We start from the raw sequence: 24,528 nt of genomic DNA on the forward strand, positions 1-24,528 counted from the left end.
TTGACATCCCAAACGTTGTAGCTTAGTAAAATATCCTAATCACTGAATGTTGCAATTCCTCTACCTTGTCTTCAAGTTCTATTATTCCATGTTCATCCTAATCCAACCTATTGGTAAGAGTTTCCATGAAGCTTATTTGACTTATTGAAATATTCACTTCCAGTATTTCAGGGTTTTTTTTCTCAGTATTTGCTTTATTGAAGTCTTCTTTCATATCCTCTATTGACTTCCTTACTTTCATTCAGAAAAGACATTAGACATTTTTGGATCCTAGAAAACAACTGAATAAAAACATGGCTGCTAATGTGACGCAAGGGGTGGGGTCCATCCCAAGCTGGCAGTGGAACTTGGCAGTGTGTGTCATGTGTCACTGGAACTTGGCAGTGTGGTTCACCACGTGTCACCAGCCTTACAGGCATGAAAGATGTAAGAGTAGAGTGTTCATGGATTTTCCTCCATGATTTAAGAGAGCCGCTGAGGCCGGGCAGCAGATGGCAGGGTAGTCCCTGCATGAAGGCCCTTGGAGGGCAGGGGACTACGAGAGGCCATTACATGAAGGTGTTGAAAGTGAACCCTGGGTTACAATAGAGACCCCAAGATGTTGGAAATGCCAAAACTGTGGGGTATCTGCCAAGGAGAATTGCTTACAGGAAATAGAATCAGCCCAAGAGAAAGCTATGTGCTCCAGGCAATAAAGCTGGAAGGGCGGAGCTTGCCAAGCCCTTTAACAGAGGACCAGGAGCTACAGAATTCGTTTGAACTGCTGGGTTCAGGTCTTGCTTTGTTCCAGTATTTCCTTGCTGTGTCCCAGCCCCCAGTTTGGAACGGTAATTAATATATATTCCCCCACTGTGTTACAAGTACGTAATCTGCTTTTTTTGTAAGGGGTTACAATGTAAGAAATTGCCTTGAGTCTCAGAAGAGACGTTGGACTTTTAAACATTATTGAAACTGTGGGGACTTTTGAAGTTGAACTACATGCATTTTGCATTACGATATTGCCATGAGTCTGTTGCTGCCAGAAAGTGGCATGTAGTGTTTTGAATGTGAAATGTCCCTCATAGTCTCAGGAATTGAGTGGGTGGCGCTGTTTGGGGAGGTTTGGCCTTCCTGAGGACTGATGTTGAAATGAAAAAGCCTTGTCTGTTTCCGGTTTGCGCTCTCTGCAGCATGCTTGCAGTTCAAGCCGGGAGCTCTCAGCTTCCTGCTCCTGATGACTGCTGCCACTCTGCCTCTGCTACCATGGATTCATCTTGTGGATCCACGAGCCAAAAACAAATGCTCTTGGCGACATAATGAGTTTAGACAAAGTGAATGTTACTAGTCTGCTGTTTTCATCCAAACATTGCTTAGTGATGCAACCTTTGCATGCCTGTGTCTTCCGTTAGCTGCCATGAATGACTGAGCCTGCCTGCTTGCCTTCTTTTCTTCCTCCCTCCCTCCCTCCCTCCCTCCCTCTCCCTGCCTGCCTTCCTTCCTCCCTCCCTCCCTCTCCCTTTCTTCCTTCCTTCCTTCCTCCCTCCTTCCCTCCCTCCTTCCTGCCTTTCTTCCTCCTCCCTTCCTCTTTCCTTCCCTCCCTCCCTCCTTCCTTCCCTCCCTCCCCACATGCCTGCCTACCTTTTGTACTTTGAGCTGTATTCTCAACTTTATGGGAAGTTTACTTAATTTTCATTTTTTTTATTATTTGAGAATTTCATACATGCATATACTATGTTCTGATCAATCTGTTGTCCCCACCCCCCATTCCCTCCTTTCCACTTCCTCCTGTATCCTCCATCAACTTCAGGTGGCTGTTTGTTTGTTTGTTTGTTTGGAGCCAAGATCTCTGTTATCCCAGGCCAGCCAGAAACCCGATCCTCCTGCTCCTGCCTCCCTCTGCCTAGTATCTTTAATTGTTATTTTATATGTGTGTGTGTCGTGCCTGTGGTCTGCAAAGGGCAGGGGAGGAAACTGGCTTCCGCTGGAACCGAAGTTACAGACAGCTAGCCATGAACGTGCTCTTTTAAAAACTGCGCTGATCCACCGCATGTGCAGACGCAGAACCTTCTCCTGGAGTGTGGGGCGCCTCCCGAGGAGGGCTGTACCCTGCAGAAAACTGTGAGTCATTCTTTTTAACTCATTTGTATTATGCTGTGGAGACAATAAGATATAACTTACCATTTTACTAGTAGTAAGCTTTGAGATATTTTCCTATCTTTGGTGCCATAAACAAGACAGCATTGAACATGTACACATGATGCACTTTTGTACAAGTGGAGGGGACAAGCCAAGTGTGGCTTTGGAATTGGGGCCTACCTGCGTCAGCCTCATGATAGCTGTGACTAGGTGGATCTCCTGTTCTCCCAGTCAGCTGAGGAACAGTGGTGCTTGCATTTCCGCCTACTCTCAGAGTTTCACCTTTTTACTTTATGACAAACCATGAAAATGACATTTTAAATAGAATTTTCTAATTATAAGCAGTGTATTTACATTTATATTATTAATTCCTTATTTATAACTTTCTGTCAATTTTGACTGTTGGGGGACATAGTTGTGTCACGGGGGTCCTGAAGAAGGGGGCTGGGCCTCTCCACTTCCCCTACAATGTTTGATTTTGAATACTGGGACTGATGCCACCACACAGACTGGAGGAGGATGTGAACACTTTCATCAGGCACACAGATGAGGCCTTCTAGGGAACAGACGAGGTGAGAAGATAGGGAGAAGCCAGCTGAAGTGTTCACTGTGTACGAAGGGCCTTAATCAGTCTGAAATCTGTCAAGGAACTGAAGAGGGTAGTCTCTAGGCTTTCTTCTCGGGTCACTCTGATATGGATTAAACTGGAGTCAGGATGAAAACTTGTGCTGAAATATCAAAGATAGAATGCAGTTCTTTAGTACAAGCCATTTGTCTAGTATTGAGTTTTTCATTATGACTGGAAATTAAATAGCTTATTTTATGAAAATTATTTTTGTTTTAGGACTCTGTGTGTGTGTGTGTGTGTGTGTGTGTGTGTGTGTGTGTGTGTGTGTGTTTACACATTAGCTGTATATAATGGGACTCATTGATCCCCGTACATGCAGATACTGTGCACTGGTTTATTATTCCCTTTCTGTACCCCTGCCCCTCACTCTCCCTGGTCACTTTCCTAATCCCTAGGACTCACTATTCTGCTTTTAGGTCAGCTCTTTGTTTTTAAGTTTCCACACGTGAGAAAAAGCATGTAACACCTGTCTTTCTGTGTCTGGCTTTCTGTTGTCCTTACCACGATGCCCTCAGTTCTATCTGCTTTGCAAGTGACAGGATTTCATTTTTCACAGCTCAGTAAGACTCTGTGGTGGATGTATCTGTATCTATTAGTCTGTTGATGGCTACCTAAGGTGAATCCCACTCAGCTATAGGTAAGCTTGCCATAAAGATGGATATACAGGAAGCTGGTTCCATCCCCTTTGGATATGTGTCCAGAGATAACGGGGTACATAGCAATTCCAGTTTCAGGCTTTTGAGGAGTCTCTACTACGCTTTCCAACATAGCTACACAAATTTACACTCTCACTGAATGTGTGTGTTCTTTTTCATCTGCATCCTTACCCACGTATTTGTTGTTTGGGTTTGTTTTTTATAACAGCCATTGTAGTTGGTATGAGCTGCGAACTCATTGTAATTTTAATTTTCATTTCCTTGATGGCTAATGACATTGAACATTTCTTTTACATACTAACAGACCACACATATTTCTCTGTTGAAGTGTCTGTTTTTAGATCATTTGCCCATTTTAAAATCAGCATTCTTGGTTTTTTCTTTCTGATCAGTGTGTATTCTAGACACTAAACATGTCACAGATGAAGAGCTAGTGAAGTCACTTCCCCTGCTGTTTGCGTTGCTGTGCAGCTTTCCAGTTTGGTGCAATTGCACTTGTCAAGTTTTAGTTTTGTTGCTGGGAGCTGCAGGATTATGCAGCAGGGATTCAGCTGTCATAGATAAAGGTCAATCGATCAGAACCAAGGGTCCCGTGTTGGAGCCCATTCAGTTTTCCTAGTGGCTTTACCTAGCAGGTCTGCATAAAGAGGATGATTGGACCATGGGCCTGAGTACAGGTGTCTGAGATGGTCTGCACTTGGCTGTGCTGGGGGGGGGGGTGTCTTTTGCTCCACCCCTGGGCATTCCTTTAAAAACCCTTTGGCAGAAACAGTCAGGGCCTGATCCAGGCCCTCTTGAGGCTATCCTGTATTTTCTCTCCCCTCTATCTGTCTAACTAATATTTCCTGCTGCTTCTACTCAAGAGTACTCTGGGGAAATGTGGGGGTGGGGAATGCCCCCCCACAGTCCTGGTAGAGGACTAAGCCATCATACAAGGCATGCTGGAGTTACTGAATGAATTGACTGTTTCTTGCTGTGGATTTCTTGATGTAGAAGCCATAGTTTATTCCCATCTGTTACAATTTGAGATTCATTTCCCACACTTTACAAGTGTTTGATCATCTCCTGGGCACAATTTCCCCTGTGTGTTTGGGGTATATTGATAACATCCCCTAGCTATGTGTGAAAACAATCAAAACTTATTTCCCACAACTGGCCTTTGTTCCTTTCTCCAATGTAGACATAGAGATCTGCCTTCCTGCAATTATCTTTATTGGCAGGCATTTGGTCAGGGTTAAGTGTCTAGGAAAAAATAGCTCATTTGAGACATTTCCAGACACATCAAGGACATAGAGTTATTACTTGTCTGAAAATGTTGATTCATAGCCATTTAGATAGAGGAAAAGCATGCCTTGGTTTTTACCTCGCCTATAGATAAGAGTAGCGATGACCTAAACTAACCTCGCACTAAGAAATTCTTAACTCCTTGTACTTTTCACCTCAGTTTATTAACACAAGATTTTAGCTTAAAGATTTATTGCTTGCGTTTATCCCGAGAAAAGAACGGGAAAGTAAACTTTCCCTCAGACTGCTGAAGACCTACATGGCCTGGGCCAGAGCAGCTAGAAGGTGCCAGGTTCTGTTTCTTGTCCAAATTAAGCTTAAATCCTCTCCTTTGTTCTACAGCCTAGGTGTAATCCTTAGATCTAAAAAAGTTCCCTTTAAACAACTTATTATGGTGAAAGTGCAATCACAGATCAAAAGGTGCACGTTTTTCCCCTACTGCGTACACAGGTTGCCTAGTAACCGAGGGCCAGGGACAGTCTTTGGAGGCGCATAGAGAAAAAGACAGTTTTTACCTTATTCGTAACTTTTACTGATTATAGACTTTTAGCTTAATACCTAGTCACACTTAGGAACATAGATAAGCATGCAAATTCCTCTCTTAGATTCCTTTGTTGATTTAATCCCTAGTTACCTCACCAGAAAACTTCCACCAGCCACTCCCATTTTTATGCCATAAATGAAAGATGACAGTTATTGCTCTGTATGTGAATCTTATCGGCCTTGGTGACCCTGATAACTTCAAGCCTCGCTTGCATTGCCAAAATGAATTACTGTGATAATTGTATATAAGCCGGTATCCTCACTGTAGAAGACTTTTTGTAGAACAATAAAAAGACATGGCTAGAAAGAACACGGTGTGAGGAGATCCATTCCCCATCTCTGAGATCATAGTTCCTCCGCTGATTGTAGCATTTCCCTTGGACCCCGAGAGAAAGGCTTTCATTATTTTGTCTCCCACGTTTAGGATCCTGTTTAGACAGTCATTACCTCTACCAGTATCTTGCAGTTCCTGTTTCCTTACATAGTTTCGGAGCTTCAAGTCTTACAATCTTGGGTCTGTTTGGGGCTGATTTTTATACCCACTGAGTGAAAGGTGTCAAGTTTCAATATTCTGTATGTAGATATCCAGTTTCCCAAGCAGAGTGTATTAATGAGGCTGTCTTTCCCCTGATGTGTGCTTTTGGTATCTGTCAAAATTGTAACATAGGTATGTGGATTCGTCTTTTGGTTTTCTATTCTATTCCCTCAGCCTGTGTTTCTGCTTTTATGGCAGTACCATACTGTTTTGGCTAATGTGGCTCTGCAGTATGTCTTGAAGTCAAGTATCACACTTCTAGTTTTGGATTTTATCGATTCATTTGTTCTTTGACAATTTCACACATGTATATAATGTATGGTGGTCACTCTCTACATCACACCCTCCATTATTTCCTTCCCATCACTACAATGTTCCCCTCTCCCATCCTGCCAGTCTCTTCAATTCATGACTTTTGGTGTTTTGTGAGACATTTTGTTTAAGAGGGGCCTTCTGTGTGAATATTGGGTTGGAATTACCCTTTGGAGCCTGGTGGGGTCACCAGTGAGCACACAACTGGAGGCAATGGCCCTCCCTCTCCCTGAATCTATCAGTAGCTAGTATTTCCAGGCTGAAGGCTAGGGCCCGAGGGAGTCCCTCATTCATCCAAACCAGTTGATGGGTCCTTCTTGTGCAGGTCCAGTGTGAGAATTCACAACTTCGTGGATTTAGGGTCGCAATGGCTGTGTCTTGCCCTTCTTCCTATCTTCTGTTTTTCACGTCTTTCCTCCCCTCTTCCAAACATTCCTGAAACTTAGAGGGGTGGTTTAGGGATGAGGCTCAGAGCAGGATGAGCCTCTGTATTCTACTCGGTACAGTTCCACATTGATGACTTGAGGCTGCTTTGGCTCTTGAGATCTTTATGCTTCTGCATCATTTCAGAATTGCCTTTTCTAATTATGTGATGAATGTCACTGGTATTTTGGAGGACTACATTGAAGTCACAGATTGCTTATGGTAATATTGATTCTTTCAACCTAAGAACGTGGAATGTTTTTCTGCCTTTCAGCATCTTCAGCTTTCTTCAGGGTTTGGTAATTTTTGTTTCCAAAATCTTTCACTTCAGCATTTTATTCTTAAGGTGTGTGCACATATGCAAGTGTGTGTGTGTGTGTGTGTGTGTGTGTGTGTGTGTGTGTTGAAGATAGAGTTACTTCTGTGGTTTCTCAGCAAATTCATTATCAGTATGTAGAAAACCAACTGATTGCCAGCTGAAGTGAGAAAATTTCATTTTAAACTATATGTGTATATACATATACATATGTATTATATGTAATTTTAGGTAAATAATGATTCCTTATGACTTTTTCAAGCACTTTATTATTAAGTTCATTCATTTATTTTACATCTCAATCACAATTTCCCTTCCCTCCTCTCCTCCCCACCTCCCCCGCTCCCAGCCATCCACTCCTCCTCTGTTTCTGTTCAGAAAGGGACAGGCCTCCCATGGGTGCAAACAAAGCCTGGTGTATCAAGTTAAGGTAGGACTAAGCTCCTCCCCTTGTATTGAGGCTGGGTGAGGCAACCCAGTATGAGGACTAGGTTCCTGGAAGCCAGCCGAAGAGTTAGGGACAGGAACCGCTTCCACCACTAGGAGTCCCACAAATAGACCAAGCTACACAACTGTCACACATAGGTAGAGGGCCTAGGTCAGTCCCATGCAGGATCCCTAGCTGTCAGTTCAGAGTCTGTGAGCTCCTATGAGTCCAGGTAAGTTGTTTCTGTAGGTCTCTTTGGGATGACCTTGACCCCCATGGCTCATACAATCCTTCCTCCCTCTCTTCAGTAGGATTCCCTGAGCTCGGCCCAGCACTTGGCTGTGGATCTCTGCATCTGCTTCCATCAGTACTGGATAAAGACTCTGTGATGACAATTAGAGTAGTCACTAATCTGATTACAGGCGGCAGCCAGTTCAGGCATCATCTCCACTATTGCTAGGAGTCTCAGCTGGGGTCATCCTTGTAGATGCGTAGCAGTTTGCCTTGCACCAGGTTTCTATCTGACCCCAAAATGCGACCCCCCCAATCAAGACATCTCTTTCATTACTCTCCCCCTCCATTCACCCCCTCAACATGATCCCTCATGTTCCCATCCTTGCCGGTCCCTAGTCTACCCAGATATCTTCTATGTCCCCTTCCCAGGGAAATCCATGCATCCCTGTCCCCCTTTGGGCCTTCCTTGTTACCTAGTCTCTCTGGGTCTGTGGATTGTAGCATGGTTATCTTTTATTTTACAGCTAATATTCCACTTAAAAGTGAGTACATACTGTATTTGTCTTTCTGTGTCTGAGTTACCTCACTCAGGATGATTTTTTTTCTAGTTTCATTCATTTGCCTTCAAATTTCCTGATGTCATTGTTTTTAACAGCTGAGTAATACTCCATTGTATAAATGTGCCACATTTTCTTTATCCATTCCTTGGTTGAGGGGCATCTAGGTCATTTCCAGGTTCTGTCTATTACAAATAATGCTGCTCTGAACATAGTTGAGCAAGTGTCCTTGTGGAATGATTGAGCATCCTTTGGGTATATGCCCCAGAGTGGTATAGCTGGGTCTTGTGGAAGGTTGATTCTCAATTTTCTGAGAAACCGCCACACTGACTTCCAAAGTGGCTGTACACATTTGCACTGCCACCAGCAATGGAGGAGTGTTCCCCTTGCTCCACATCCTCTCCAGCATGAGCTGTCACTTGTGGTTTTGAACTTAACCATTCTGACAGGTGTAAGATGGAATCTCAGAGTCATTTTGATTTTCCTTTCCCTGATGACTAAGGATGTTGAACAATTCTTTAAGTGTCTCTCAGTCATTTGAGATTTTGTTGAGAATTCTGTTTAGATCTGTACCCCATTTTTAATTGGATTATTTGGATTTTTGATGTCTAGTTTCTTGAGTTCTTTGTATGTCTTGGAGATCAGTCCTCTGTTTTCAGACACTCTGTTATTTTACCTCCCTCCCTCTCCCAATTAACCACACTTCCTTGTTTTTCACATTTCTCCCTTCAACTCACTTGAGTCCTGTTACTTCCCTCTTTATCACCCCACACACCAGGGTTCCTTTTTGCTTTCTTGGCTTCTATGGTTACTTCAGGTTAGAGATTCACATCTGAAGATTTGAAGTAGGAGCCACAAATAAATGTGATGTTTGTCTTTCCAGAACTGGATTATCTCACTCAGTGTAATGTTTTCTAGTACCATTGATTCATCTGAAATGTCATGATTTTTTTATTTACAGTTGCATAGTATTCCATAGTATATATGTACCACATTTGTATTACTAGTCATCCGTTGAAGGACATTTAGGTTGTTTCGATTTTCTAACTATTGTGAATAGAGCAGTAATGAACACAATGGAGCAGATATCTGTGTAGTAGGATGCCAAGTCCTTTGGGCAAGGAGTAGTACGGCTGGGTCATGTGGTAAATTGATTTTTAGCTTTTGGAGGGTTCTCCACACTGATTTCCAGAGTGACTGGATCAGCTTGCAATCCCACCAACAGTGAATGAGGGAGAGTTCCCTTTTCCCCAGATCCCCCCAATATTTGTTATCAGTTGTATTGTTGATCTTGGCCATTTTGATTTGCATTTCTCTAATTGCTAGTGATGATGAGCACTTGAGATATTTCTTAGCCATTTTTATTTCTTCTTGTGAGAACTCTCTGTTCAGATCACAAGCCCATTTTTTGAATGGGTTGTTTGGTTTTTTGTTTTCTTTATATATTCTGGGTATTAATCCTCTGTCAGATGTGTAGCTGGCAAAGATTCTCTCCATTCCATAGGCTTCTTCTTCACCCGGTTGACTACTTATGTGTATGTGTATGTATGTATATATACCTCAAGGAATAAAGCAGGGAGTGGAAGTTCATGCCTATAATCCCATCATTTAAGAGCAGAGGAGTCAGGACAGAGTTTGAGGCCATCTTCTGACTCCTGGCTCCTCCCTACACATCCATCCAACTGTATCTGATGAAGCAGGTATCTCTTTTCATCATGATTAACACATACACAAAAGCATCTGATAACTAAAAGTATAGTAAACATTTCTTAAATGAGACAATGATACTCTTAAACCAAAAAGATTGTTTTAACAGAAACATTGATATAAGGTTCTCATAAATTTATTTCAATAGCAAAAAATAACAGGAATGTAAGAATCAACGTTTTGGCCTGACTATTCTCTCCATATCACAAACACAGAGGCACTAGGGGCTGGCAAGGGGCATTTTCCTGGCCTGGCAGTGTTAGCTTCCACTGCAGCCAATGTCTGACCTGACAGGCCACTTCTTCCAGGGGACAGCTCACTTTAAGAGTATTCCAACTATGTTCACCGAGGAACTGTGAAGGGAAAGAGCAAGTGACAGTAGTTCGTGGAATTTCATTTCTAGACTCCTTTCATATTTCTTACTATCTTACAGAATTCTGATTTGTGATTTTAAAATTCTACTTCTGAAGCCTTTATTGGATGAAAAGGATCACACACTCTGTATAACATTAATGTTAAGTTGAACACTGCCTGTGACTCCTGAGGTTACATCATGAGTCCTCAGTAGGAATAAAAATGCCCCTGGACAGCAGCTCCATTCCTTCATGTTCTACACAGATGAGGGCCCAAAGTGCTAAGTGCATTTTTCAAGCATATTCTGAGACTGTTTAAAGCTCCAATAAATTATGAAAAGCAAATTCATAGACAGTCTGAGAGTGAGAATAGCTATTAAATCCCCCTCAAAATCTGTGACACTACAGGATAGCTAGACCTTGGTATACATAGACCTTGACTACAGAACTGCTCGTCTAAGTGCATCCCAACTAGAGAGCTGGTCCTCATGAAGCAGGCACAAGGGCAGTCTCTATGCTCTCGAAGTGACTATGTCTGCACCAGGCTGCCGGTTACCCGCACGGCACCATCATACATCAAAGTCCTCCAGCTGTCCCCAGCTGGCACCTATTTTCACTTTCACTTTCAGCTTCACAGAAAGTTTTATAGCACATTCCATTTCATTCTTGACAATCTGAGCTACCTACAAATAAAGAAAAAAGGTTAATAAACTCCACCCAACCCCAGTCCACCCACTGAGAAAGGGATAATCCAGACTGGCACTCTGCATCCAGTGGTTTTAAATAATCCAGAAACGAGCCAGGCATGCAGACTGCCCTGCACTGATGAGCAGCTCTGAAGTTGGAAACCCTCAGGGCAAGCCCGTAGACTCTTACTAATGTTTACCCAGACAATCATCTCTGCGTCAGAAACCCCCTTACTCTTGTAGACTGAGCATATTTATCTTTTCTCCCTGGATAAATGGATTCAACATTTATCCGGCCAGCCTATACTAGAGAGGGTCCAAATTCCCTGAGCAGGGTAAAGGACCAGCCCTTCCGACCCCCACCGTCTCCACTGCCTACAGAATGGACCGCGCATAGCAAAAATACCTGAATGACATCCTCTTCTGCCACTTCATATAACAGCTCGTCATGAAGTTGAAGGATGAAGAAGCCTCCTCTCATAGGACAAAACATCCCTTTAAGTTTCCTCTTTGGCAACAATCCTGCCCCTAGAAAAATAGAAAACTATTTTGTTGTTTTGTCCTTAATTTTGAGACTATATTAAACACATCAGTTTTAGGACTGTCAGGAAAAGAACTAGTAGCTGGTGGCTCCTTCGCCTCACCATCAGGTGAACTCAAATCCCCAGTAACTTCCTTCAGAAAGAAGGAATAAAGGGGACATCAGGAGCTCATCCTAAGACTTCTATAACCTGTTTCTCAGAAGCATCCAGCGTTTTCTCTTTCCATGGAAACTCCTTCACCCTTGAGCGGCAGTACTGGTGGCCTGGGGCCTGAGCACTACTCCAGAGAACAGTCAATTCTTATCAGGCCATGCTTTATAAAGGGCTTCCCTGGTGCCTTGCTGTGGTTAGAAATGTCACGTGGCAGAATTTATGTTTCCCTGATGGACTGTACTCTCTGGACAATTCCAAACCTAGGTCCACACGTGAACTTAGCACATTTGTGAGTACCATGAACTGTAGGTTAGAGTCTGTCTGTTTAGTAGCCTGTGGCAATGTTCTGTATTTTTCAGTCAATTTGCAAAAGGTCAATGGCTAGTAAAATGGTGAAGCCACTGTCCTAGGCTTAACTACCTTTTCCTAACTAGCTGGGTCTAATGACAGACTGTACCCCTCGTAGTAACTGCCTCTACCCGTGTGCTCCCACACCAGTCCCTTCTCTCTGTCATACAGATTTCCTACATGACCCTTCAGGCCCAACAACAAGAGTTACCCTCCAACATCTACTTCTGCCATAAAGTCCTTTACCCACTATTGGGTGTCTGCAGCCTGAGTTAGCTCAGAGGCAGCTGGAGAATGAAGACAGCAAAGCCTACAGCTGCTTCCACCCAGGGCTGCCGAGCTGTCTGTGTGCCAGTCTGGTTGAGATCTACCTGCCATCTAGTGCCCACTTACCACGGGGACAAGCTAGATCAGTGGTTCTCAACCTGTGAGTCATGACCCCTCTGAGGTCAAATGATCTTTTCACAGGGGTCACATATCAGATATTCTTCATAACGGATGTTTACATTAGGATTCATACAGCAGCAAAATTACAGTACGAAGTGGCAACAAAAATAAGTTTATGGTTGGGGGTCTCCACAACAGGAGGAACTGTATTAAAGAATGGCAGCGTTAGGAAGGTTGAACCACTGGTCTAGATGCTCTAGTTTTTCTCCTTTCTGACTATAACTTTGTTCTTGCCATTTCCCCTGGTTCCTGGCTTCTGACCCAGAGTGCAGTGAGTTTCTGGTTCCTTGAGTCCTCTGCTTTGTTGGGATCACTGTCCCTTGATCTCATGATTTACAGCAGTCACTCAATATGATGGCACCTTCAGTGACACCCCCACTTGACTGCCACCTAGTCTCAAAGGTGCCAGCTGTGAGTCCTGCTGACACTCTCTGCTGAGGAGTCACACACCTATTTTATTCAGCGACTGTATCTTCCTTAGAACATTTTACCTTTAACCCACAGGCTATAAGGACCTACTTCTAAATCTCTCTACTGGTTGCTGTAACCTACACAAATCTCTTCTGGAAGCAGCAAAGTCCACCCTGAACTGCAGCTATTTATCTTCTCTGCCCAGGGCCAGCAGCTTACCTTGGCCCTGTATGCCCTAAACCTCAACTTTCTCCAAGGACGTTTTCAAACACGGCTGTGGTCATGATTGAGGTCTCCTTAGCACTGACACGTGGTATTTAAAGTAGAAGTAAAGACATGTAACAGAAGAGGAAAAGCAAAGCTCTGCATAATTACTAGAGGAACGAATAACTTATCCAGGAAATAAGGACTAGAACCTGTAAGTATCTCAAGAGTGAGAACAGCAACAAAAAAAGCAAAGAGAACAATATTAGCAAAAGACTGTATGTGGTAAGGTCACCTCAGAGAGCAAGGGGTCACAGATAGGAAGATCATCAAGGTCCTAAGTGCTCTTGGGCCACGGAGGATTCCGCATGTTCAAAGTCAGACTGACTTTCCTAACAGCATTCCAAGTGGTTTTTCTGATTTGCTTTTTTGATCACTCTCATAAATCAACAGCAAGGCGACCAACCGTCCTGGGCTAGGGCTCAAATCCCCACATCCTGGAAACACATCAGCATCCTAACATTGGAGCTTATCATTGCAGACTTCACATTGGGTTGTCCAGAGACACAGGATATGTGATACAAATGGTACAGAAGCGGGACTCCATCTTTTGACAAGTCAGGCATTAAAGGGACTTGTAGAAATGCAAAATAAAGCAACTCATGACTAATTTTCTTCTGTTCCAAAAAGATGTACTTCCATAAAAACATGTTACTTATGTTAAAATGTAGTGTGCTTACTATTTTTAAGATCGATTTTGCGGTATGTGTATATGAGTACAGGTGCCTGAGGAGGTCAGAGGTGAACCTCCTGATGTGGGTGTTGGGAACCAAACTAAAGTCGTCCACAAGAGCAGTATGCACTCTTAACCTTTGAGACATCTCTTCAGCTCCCTCTTTTTAGAAAGGTTTATTCTTAATTATATTATTGTCTTAAAAAATGTTAAAGCAGGGTTGGGGATTTAGCTCAGTGGTAGAGTACTTGCCTAGCAAGCGCAAGGCCCTGGGTTTGGTTCTTAGCTCCGGAAAAAAAAAATGTTAAAGCAAGCTTGAAAATTATCTAACTTCCAATTGGTAATTAGAGAGTATATAATCTATTTAAATAACAGTTCTTGGTATCATTAATAATTTCCAAGAGTATAAAGGCATCCAGTACCAAAATATTTGAAGATTCTTAGAATAACATATAAAATACTCCCTCCCGACACCCACTTTTCGGATGCAATCATTTTCACCATGTCAGATCCAGCAAGGGCCTTGCTGTCACACAAACCTGTTTGGCCATTCTGGAGCATGCTTTCCCGATGACCATGGGATTTGAAGGCTGAATGGAAGGACTCTAGTTGCTTCTGAATGTTAACTGTGGCTGTTTTGACTATATCAGCAGCTGATCCTTGAACTGTTGTGTTGATGGCCTGACGTTCAGCCTATAAAAAACAATTACAGGCGCTTAATGATATGTGTCAACATGGTCTCACAGTTGGCCTCAGTACCCACAGATCAGTGGGTCTAGAAGCAGCCAGAAGTCTAGACTGAGATGTGACCCAGGACATCAACAGGTAGGCCTCATCCTACAAATAACAAGCCTCAGCCTTCCCTTCTGGGCCATCCTCATGAGACTAGACTGAGCATCAGGTTGGATTGTTTTGGTTTAAAAATAAATCTTCAGTGTTCGGTTAGGATCCCCTAGCTGGACTTCACTTAGAAAGCTTCCAATAGCTCAAATTTAGTTTATTCTACAACAGCTAGAGCTCTGAGGTATGTTTACAAACTTCACTCTAAAGATTTCTTCCTAAAAATACTCTTAATTCTAAACAGACATAAGATATTCTTTGTAGTGCCCATTGGGCATTCCCATACCAATGGCTCCCTAGTCCCACACAAAGTTTAGCCAGCAGGTCTGAAGCCCTCTAACAGGAACCAAAGGTTTTCACGGGTGGCAGAAGATAATCATTAGTTGCCAGAGAAAATGTAGATCCTGTATCCCCAAGTATTAAATTAGAACTTCCCTGAAATCATTGCTGCCAAGACCATCCTAACAGTCAACTGTAGGGCAGGAAGGAAGGGAGCCCAGTTTAATATCCAGGTGCAATCTGCTCATAAATACTAGTTCTGGTGCCCCCAAATGGCTCGTAAAATGGCAAGAGTCTCTTTTAAGGAAGGCAGTCGATGTAATTGGAGAGTTCCTCTGAGGATGCTATACCAGCTTCTAAAGTATATTCAACATCTGCTGAAGAGACAAACTTTGATAGGCTACAGTGAACTCTAAAGAGTAACTGGATTTCAGAGTGTCACCTACTCTGCCTCTTTGAGACCATACATCTCTGTGTAGTAGGTTGTATAACAGTCATTGCTGCCTTCCTCAGTCATTATACATAGGAGTTTATTTTCTTGACTAAAAGCAACTTAAAGGAAGAATGAGTTTATGTGGCCTATAGTTCCAGGCTACCATTTATCACTGAGGGTGAGCCAAGGCAGGAACTCAAAGCATGTCAACATCAGAGAGAGAATAATCATATGCATCTTTTTTGTTTGCTTCCATCCTGCTTTCTTCTGTCTTATAAGTTCATGACCCCCTCTGCCTGGGGAATGGTGACACCCTCAGTAGGCTGGGTCTGCCTACATCAATTAACAAGACAATCTCTACAGCCATAACCACAGACCAACCCACTCTGGGCAATTTTTAAAAAGAGGAAACCAAGTTAAATAGTCCTGGCATTGGAAGTCACTCTTTCTCTTGGAGTAATCAACAGATTCCATAAGCAGCAGCCAGGAGGTTGTGGACAGCTGACAAGATCTTCTAATAGGCTTGAGGGGCTTGGGGAAGCAGATCTGGGACCAGGAATCAACTAGAAGGAGGAGGCCTGGTAAACCATCCGGGGGCAGCAGAAAATCAACTCTCTCTCCCTCTTATTCTCCCTCTCTCTCCATATGTATGTATGTATGTATGTATATACACAGACACTATATACATGAATGAGGCTGGGCAGTGAAGCTGTGACAAAAGCCACCTGTCATTTAAGGCCCTAACACACATCAGTGCCCTGACAGCTCTGGACACTGCCATGCAAAATCATGGAGAGATGACAGAACGAAATGCATTGAAAGTGGAGAAGATGCAGATGACTGCAATACTTTCATGACTCCCAACAATCTAAAAACAATTGAATAATCATTTAAGCAAATATCTTCCAAGACCTATAGCATTAAGTTAAAGCGGCCCTGTTTACTACTCTGGATAGCCTAACACCCTCTAATAAAGTAAAACGGATAAGCGGAACTAAAAGGGGACCCGTGGTTAATGACCGGCTAACTTGGAGAGTGTTAGCAAACTGTGACATGAGAACCCAGGGACTGAAAGGCCATGGAGTCTGTGCTGAGCTTGGTGGTGCAGGTCTGTGGTCCCAACTCTTCAGGAGACTGAGGCAGGAGCATCCCAACCTCAAGGCCTTCCTGGGCTACAGCATGAGTTCAAGGCCAGCCTGGGCAACTTGGGTGCCCTCTCAAAGAGTTTGGGGAGGGCAAGAGGACAAACAGAACGGAGATGGGAATGTAATTCAGCATTGGAGTGCCTGCCCACTATGACTGATGCCCCAAAGTTCAACCCCAGCACTGGAAAAAAAAAGTGTTTATTTACCACCTGTCCCCAAAGCTAATAAATACTTCTCATGCTTAAGTATTAAGTGGCCAGATGTTTATATTAACTTCCCCAAACAGTGCCATCACTCCAAAAGTCCTTTATAAAATCAATGGCCAACTGTGTTGAAAACTAAATGTCAAAACTCAGAGAAATTTCTACATACATGTGCTTTGTGATAAGGATTGTTGTCTTTGATTCCTGGCAAATATCTACGTCTTCCCAAAATGGTCTGAACAAAGCCATCTCTTCTACAGTTCTTCACTGTGTCCCTCATGAAATGATTAATCCCTACAAAAAAATACAGAAACAATTACAACCGAAGTCCACCCTCTGTGTCGTTCGCTGTTTCAATACGACAAAATCCCGCCACGCCTCCTGGCTTTCCTTCATTCTGTTCCGACTGCTCAGAGGCCTCGCTCTTATGTCACAGTGTCATCGCTGGAGCATCTGCGTCCATCTGCGTTCTAACCCCTGAAGGGCCTTACTTGCAGGTGTCCTGAAAGTGGGGTTCCCACTGTCTTTCTCTTGCTCCTTCCTTCTCTCTTACTCCTGCTTCTTAAATTTCAACGCCAAGTTTGGGGGTTCACAGTCATCTAGAACACCCCAAACCCACACACAGGCATCTAGCTTGCAGAAAGCAGGCGGCATCTGAATCACCTCCCTGGGTCACCTCTGAAGGTATGCTGTGAGTCTAATACAGCAATGTCATCGCTTTTACTCCTTTTGAACAAAGACCTCTATCTTTGCAAGCATTAAAGCAATTTTTACTCAAATTTGAGAGGGAAAATAAAAATCCAGAAACACAATTGTGGTTAAAAAGAGAGTAAGTATCTCAATCCAACAATAGATCCTGCTGAGCATGAACTGCCTGCTGTGACCAGATCCCCTGAGGGTTACTTTGCTCTCCCTTGTCGGCTCATCAGAGGGTCAATACTACTTCTAGACACCTCCACATCAAGGACAGGGATGATCCACAGACTAGAGTTGATACTTCACTCGGAAGATCTGAGCAGGTGAGAAATGAACAGCCTGCATCCTAGTGGCTGCTGTCTTCCAAGTTTGTTGAAAGGAACTTAAGCTCTGTGAGAACACAAATTAGGTCTCCCATTCGGTGCTATTTCTACAAGGCCCATGACTGCTTCAAATATGAGTTATCTGCAAAGCATGGTAATTATGACGTTACAATAGCTATCTTCAGGACTCACTGGGTATCTGAAAAGTGAGCCTATGAGAGGTTCAGGACACGGCCAAGGTTAGAGCTGTGCCTTTCATCTCTGCCTCTGCCTTTCTCCCCCTCAGTGCTTTTGATACACAGCCAGTGGCTTTCTGAGTAGTATGACTTCAGTCTTGCAGAGAGAAAAACAAAGCAATACAAAGCTCTCATCAGCACAGGCTTTTGTCAGGGACCACCAATGGGCCTCTTCTCTTCTCTTCTCTCTCTCTCTCTCTTTCTCTCTCCTCTCCTTTCCTCCTTCTCTCATACATTACATCCCGACCACAGTTGCCCCTCCCTCCTCTCCTCCCAATCCTCTCCCTCACCTCCCGATCTTCTGTGTCTTAGCTGAAGTACAGAATATGACTACATACATTTGAGTCCACAGAAGTATGTATATGAAAACAGTGACTTTAATTGTGTGTAAATTATACTTGAATAAGCTTTTAAAAGAAGAAGTAATTTAAGGAACCCAAACTGCTCTATAACAGTCCCTCAGCATTTCTAACACAGTTAAATAATTGTAATGAATAATGACAATAAGCTGCATGTTACTTGCCCTCAATAATTCCTGATAAAAACTTCTGATTAACAGAGATTTTAATACATTTCTGTAATATTAAGTTAATTAGTGTGGTGGACAGCCACAAGATCCTTAGGTTAGACTTCTTACCTGTATATCTGGACTTGAAAGAGTCAATGTAGCAAGCAGCATCGTTTTCTGTAATGCCCATCTGCTCTCCTAAGGATTTCGCTCCCATCCCGTATATGATTCCATAGCAAATCTGAAAGGGAGGCGTCACACTCAGTGAGTATAAAGTGTAAGTACACAAGAGTGTTCACTAGGATTGACACCCTGGTAAACGTTTTTACTTCATAGTGAACCAAAGACATGATTAGATCAGCTTTGGTGGGTTGGACCCGCAGAAGCTGGTAGTCAACAAACATCTGTTCTGCCTCTGAGCATTACTTTGTATGTGTGGGTGAAGACACTAGTGAATTTGAACAGGGGAAGGGAGCAGTCAAAATAGGAAGTCTGCTTTCTGTTTGTTCTTTATCCACCAGCCATTAGAGCAGGCTCATTCCTCAGAGGATCTCAGGGGTGTCTGCAAAGGAAGTGCCTAGAAGTCTTTGAAGAAAGTTTGGCAAATGCTCCTCTCCTTGTCCATGGGTAAGAACAAACAGTTTTAGAATAGGAAAGACTTCACTGGAAAGAGGTATCTACAACTCACAGCTGCCTAAAGTCTCACATTCCACAAATGCAAAATCCATCTGGGGTAACTATAAACCTAAGTAACTTTTGGATGTGGTGGAGGGAAATGAACTACCTAGGTTAACAGTAAGTCCTGCCTGAAGTCATGCATGATCACGCCATAGCCACCTGACCTCTTTGTAGCCAAACGTTTTCATCTAGAAGTAAAAACAGTGTTTGGACCATGACTTGGGGGTGTTTAGAAAATTGACACAAAGCAAGCTCCATATGAATGGCAAATAAAATATTAAAAGATAACTTGCATTAAATGCTTACCAGAATTCTAAAAGCTTTTAATGTGACACACTAAAGGAACCCCATCCTCCTTTCTTAAATATTTTGTGAGGGTTTTTTTGGCTTTGTTTGGGGATAGAATCTCACTATGTAGTTCTGGCTGGCCTGACTTACTCTGCAGACCAGACTGACCTTGAACTCAAAGGACACCCACACTGACAACATCACCACCACCACCATGCCTGCCTCTGCCCTAGGCTGTGGAAGTATGTGCAACCACACCTGGCCAGGAGCTTTTTTACTCTAAACCTCCATTTGTTCTTCCTTCTGGCCTTCAACACTGTTTTGTGTGATTCCTAACGTACTCTGCTTGTCTGCTTCAGTTTGTATTACTTAGTGCAGTCTGAGATCTCAGCAAGACTTAGGGATTGGATCATTGTTCTAGCATGTTCACTGTTGAATGAGGCAAGCACTGATGAACACAGTCATCATCCTGGATGATTGTGGATTCGGAAATCCAACATTCTGACATTCCATACTTCTCCAGACTCAACCACTTAACACTAAGTGTAAACAAATCTCAAACTTTGTGTCTGTTCCCTGCTCCATACTTAGATATAAATAATGCCCATCTGAAGAGCTGACTATGGGGCTTAACTACAGCAACATTTCACCCATTTTAGTAAGTAAGGCTTTGATCCTTGCTAACTGCAGATTCAGGAGAGGAAGAGCGGAGCGAGATTTTTAAACAGTAGGGAACAGGGGTTGGTGCTAAACTGCACTGGTGAGAGGAAGCAGTTCACATCAGCATGCCAGCTACATCCAGGAAGAAAGTGAACCTACTACAGCAGGTCACTGGAAATTGGCATCTGATTCCCCACAGGGTGTATGGTTAGGACAGGTTGGTGTTAATCTAGCCAGGAAATGTGAATGTGGCCTCTGACTCCTCTGTGCCTGACAGTGACCCTGCAAAGTGCAAGGACAGCTGCTGAACAGCTCAGGCTCTCTTACTCATTACAATCCAATTCTATTTTCAAAAACATTAAACTACCTTTGCTATAATGCACTTCGGCTAGACGCTATAAGAAAATAGAAAAATGAGAATATGGACCTTTCTGTCAAGATATTTACTGAGTAGAGATTTAAACACATATTCTTCCTCGTGTACAATGACTGCCTCCACCATCCCTCTCACTTGCAGGTAAACACCCACTGTACCAGACACCATGACTAGCCACACTCTAGACTTGAACACACAGGGCTTTCTTGACACTATGTGGCCCACAGGCCTAGGTGGATCTGGTTTGTTCTACTCCATCAGGAGGCAAAACCTACAATGAATAAATACCACAGATAGACTAGCCTCCAATGAATGTGACTTGAAAGATCCAGACAGAAGTCATTCCTCAACTGAAATTCATGGATAACTTAAGATGTTATGATCACTGAATTCTTCTCATTCTGATGAAGCATGTCCACTAAATTCATGGATAACTTAAGATGTTGTGGTCACTGAATTCTTTTCATTCTGATAAAGCATGTCCACTAAGTTCACCTGCTTCGCTTGTTGCCTCAGCTCCTCCCCAACAGAGTCAGGCTCGATCATCTTCCACTCAGCCGCAATGCTCCTGAAAACATCAGCTCCAGTGTTCAAGACTTGAATGAGGCGACAGTCACGTGACAGGTGGGCCAGGATCCTCAGTTCAAGCTGAGAGTAATCAGCAGCCAAAATTAAACCACCTGAAAAGCACACCTACTTTAAACAGCTAGCACTGCTCCATAGACCCCTCAGCAAGATGACATAAACACAGTTTGATAAGGTCATGTGTTCAAAAGTTAAAGCCTTACTTCAAATAAGATACAGTTCATTTCTGTGCATTATCATGTTTTTAAGTTTTCATTTGTATGCAGTGTCTATCAAGCCACCCCTGATATCTGTCTCTTGACAGTGGGGTACCTTCCGCAGTGTTCCCACAGTACCCAGCACACAGTCTACAACAGTTCTCTCATGCTTCTGCTGCTCCTTAGGGATAAGAGACTTACATTTCCCTCTGTTCTACAGGAAAACTCTATATACAATAGGTTTACAGAAAACATTTCATAGACTATACCCTTAAGAAATGGCTGTTGAATAATTAATTAATGGACAAATTGGTATTCAGTAAGTGTATGTTAAGTGTGCTTTGGTTCAACAATAACAAAGATATTCAATGAAAAAAAACCAGGTTACTAAGGGAGTAAGACTAGTTTCTTATGGATTACAATTAACTTGATAAGATGTGCAAGACAAAAACAAAATATGATCAAAGTGCAAAAACATACTTTAACTGCTAGCACAAAGGACAAGTAGCTATAAATCAATAACTGACTATATATTATAAAAAGCTATAAATAAATAACAGACTTTATAAGTAAGTTCACTAAAATAATAAAGACAGAAGAATCTCAAATATAATAAGAATGCTGAATTTCACTCATAATAAGAGGAATGGAAATTAAACCTATAGCAAGAAATAAATTTTCCTCACTTAAAATGGTAGCATCCAGAAGTTTGCACAACACATTCAGGCAAGTGTGCAAGAGACACTAGGATGCTCTTCCTGGGAAGCAAAAGGGCAGCCTTCTGCCCACAAGGCAGAATCAGAGACTGTCAAAATTAAGCTGTTTGTGTCTGTGACTCAGCAAACAAACTCATAGGTTATGGTACAAACTGAGCACACACAGGTTAAACTGGTCATAGCTCCATCTCTTGTTTTGTTTTGAGACAAGGACTCACTATGTAACTATGGTTGGCCTAGAACTCACAGATCTGTCTGCCTCTGTTGGGACTAAAGGTGTGGCTACCACATCCACCTACTCCCATTTCTTTACCAATAAGCACAGTCTTTAATATAAAAATGTTAGCTGAAAAGTCCAAACATAGAAGTATATACAGAATGATAATTCTTAGATAAAAGTCAAAAGATTACATAGCCAAAGGTATGCTTATTTGCAGAAGGAATACTAGCAAATACATACTAGTTCTTTTGTGAAATAACTGTTTTAGAAGTTAAAGAGCAGGTATTGAAGAACTGTCACTGAGAAGGGAGGTAAAGAGGTGAGCAACTGTGAAGCTTCTGAATGCTAGCACTTCCAGAAAACCCTGCAGGATGGGGTGTTCCCTCTGATCTCAGGAGACTGATACTAGAGCTGGGCCTGTCAGGCAGCCAGACTGGTAAGAACTTAGGAAGGACATGCATAGAATGAGCACAGGAAGCCCTTTGTAGCTAATGTAGGTTACAAACATGTCTATCCTTCTAAAAAAAAATGAATCTGCTGTGTCCATGGAGATGCAAGTAATTTTTTAAAAGGTGTTTTTAGTACTGAATTTGTGAAGGCAATATGAAGGCCTAGACTTGACTTTACAGACTCCATCTTAGGGAAAGGCTACCATCTTAGGCCATCTGGTGACCAGGGGCTGAGCTCAGTTCCAGGAAGAACCTCAGGAATGTGCCATGACAATGAAACCTGAACAGATACCCTAGAAGCAGCCAATTAAGAAACAGGGCAGTAAAATTTAACAAGATCCAGATGCTCCTGCAGACATCCTGTTGGTGGTTTATGGCCCTTGCAGATAAACAGACATCCTGTCAGCAGGTTGTGGTTTTGCACCCAAAGTTTAACCAATAGTTTCAAAAAAATCACCTTGCCCCATATCCCTTTACCCAATCCCAAAATGCCAAGGCATGTAACTCCTGTCTTGTGGTTTTTTCCTTTAAAAACTCTCCCACCAGAGCCCACCACCACATTTCCCTCCATCCACTGCATTGGAGTATAGGGTGGCGGTCCAGGTTCAAACCTGACAATAAAAAGACCCTTGTGTGCTTGCATCAGAAACTGGCTCCTTGGTGGTCTCTGGGGGGGTTTCACGAGAGGGTACAACAAATTCAGTTGCCAAAAGTTAAATAAAAAATGTTTGAAACAATTTCAGCATGTGGGTCTGCTTTAAGTGTATATTTTATGAACTCTAAACAAATATCAAGCACTCAGAGACTTCTGTTTGGATTCCTCTGGAGACAGGTGTCTCTATGTGACCAGAGAAACCTGGGGAGCCTCTGCATAGGAGCCTCCCAGACCTATGTGCTCACCACACTCTCCTGCCACACCACACACTTACTTTTAACAAAGACCTTCTGTCCTCTGCAGGATGTAGTGAGAACTTTCAGATACTGTAACTTGGGAAATTTACAATGTGGCTACTAGGAAACTTCAAATTCTGAGCATGCTCCACACTACATTCCTATTGTGCAGCACACCTTTGAAATCCAGCATGCTCTTTCCTCTGCGCCTAAAGGAGACAGTCGGGCCTGTGGAACTCTCACTGCTTCCCTGAGTTAGACTGAACTTCTCATGCTGATTGTTGTCTGGAAAGTGAGATCACCAGGCTGTGAGCTCATCATGGAAGGGAAGTTCTGATAGAACTTAATCTCACTTACCAGGACTACCCAACGGCAAAAGATAAAGAGAAAATGGGCACAGCAATCATGGGGCAATTAAGAGTTAGGTTACAACCTCCAGGTGTTTTGGATGACAAACAGGTATGACTTAGGGCCGCAGCTGTCCTGGCAGCCACTCACACAACAGGAAGCAAGCAGACATGAATAGCAGCGAGAAATACAGGGACAAACAAGTCCTAAACAGGGACCCGAAACTCTGCTCTTCCAGGTCCATGGAGGAAAGCAGGGAAAGAGAATTCTCTAACCACGGAACCCCATAGAGAAGCAAAGGCAAAGAGGCAGACAGATTCAACAACATTCTGCAGAAGTTTCCAAACAGTATCAGCACACAGCAGCTACTGAGATATGCCACAGTGGTACTGGGGTGGGGCAGCATCCAGCGCAGGAAAGGTGGAGGGCATAATGCACACTTCTGAATCCTACTCCTAATTCAGGACTTCCCAGTGCCTTTTAAAACACAAGGCGCTCACCTCACCTGGGAAAGGCACAAAGGCATGGCGCATGCTCACTGAAAATGGCAGCCCTCTATCTGAGGCCTTCTCTTCCATCAGTCTCCCAGCCCCAGGGTGCAGGCCATACAACTTCTTAGTCTGTCCTCTGCAGTACAAATAAAATCATCAGCTAGAACATGACAAATCTCAGGTACACAGAAGGTCTGATTTCCAATAAAAATAGTATTTCCATCTAAGAAACCTAAAATGACCTAACCTGAAACCGACTTAAAAGTTGAAGATATTAGACCTCTCTTAGCAAACGTTCAGTAAAACATGAAGGCACTTCTGTAATTACCTTCCTCATAAACTGCTTCTCAGA

General features: G+C 42.9%; 1 protein-coding gene across 1 annotated transcript in view; it reads right to left on the reverse strand.

Moving 5' to 3' along the window:
* Positions 1 to 9,857: 9,857 nt before the first annotated feature.
* Positions 9,858 to 24,528, reverse strand: part of Polq (DNA polymerase theta) — an 82,313-nt gene continuing 67,642 nt past the window's right edge. Inside the window, exons 24-30 of the mRNA XM_059277138.1 lie at positions 24,191 to 24,312; positions 20,775 to 20,959; positions 18,407 to 18,518; positions 16,684 to 16,808; positions 14,154 to 14,307; positions 11,183 to 11,304; positions 9,858 to 10,773 (exon numbers count right to left, since the gene is read on the reverse strand). Of these exons, the coding sequence (XP_059133121.1) occupies positions 10,660 to 10,773; positions 11,183 to 11,304; positions 14,154 to 14,307; positions 16,684 to 16,808; positions 18,407 to 18,518; positions 20,775 to 20,959; positions 24,191 to 24,312 (934 nt within the window). The 3' untranslated portion in view covers positions 9,858 to 10,659. The remainder of the gene's footprint in view (positions 10,774 to 11,182; positions 11,305 to 14,153; positions 14,308 to 16,683; positions 16,809 to 18,406; positions 18,519 to 20,774; positions 20,960 to 24,190; positions 24,313 to 24,528) is intronic.

Source organism: Peromyscus eremicus, chromosome 12 (assembly GCF_949786415.1).
Source record: "Peromyscus eremicus chromosome 12, PerEre_H2_v1, whole genome shotgun sequence".
Classification (NCBI taxonomy): Eukaryota; Metazoa; Chordata; class Mammalia; order Rodentia; family Cricetidae; genus Peromyscus; species Peromyscus eremicus.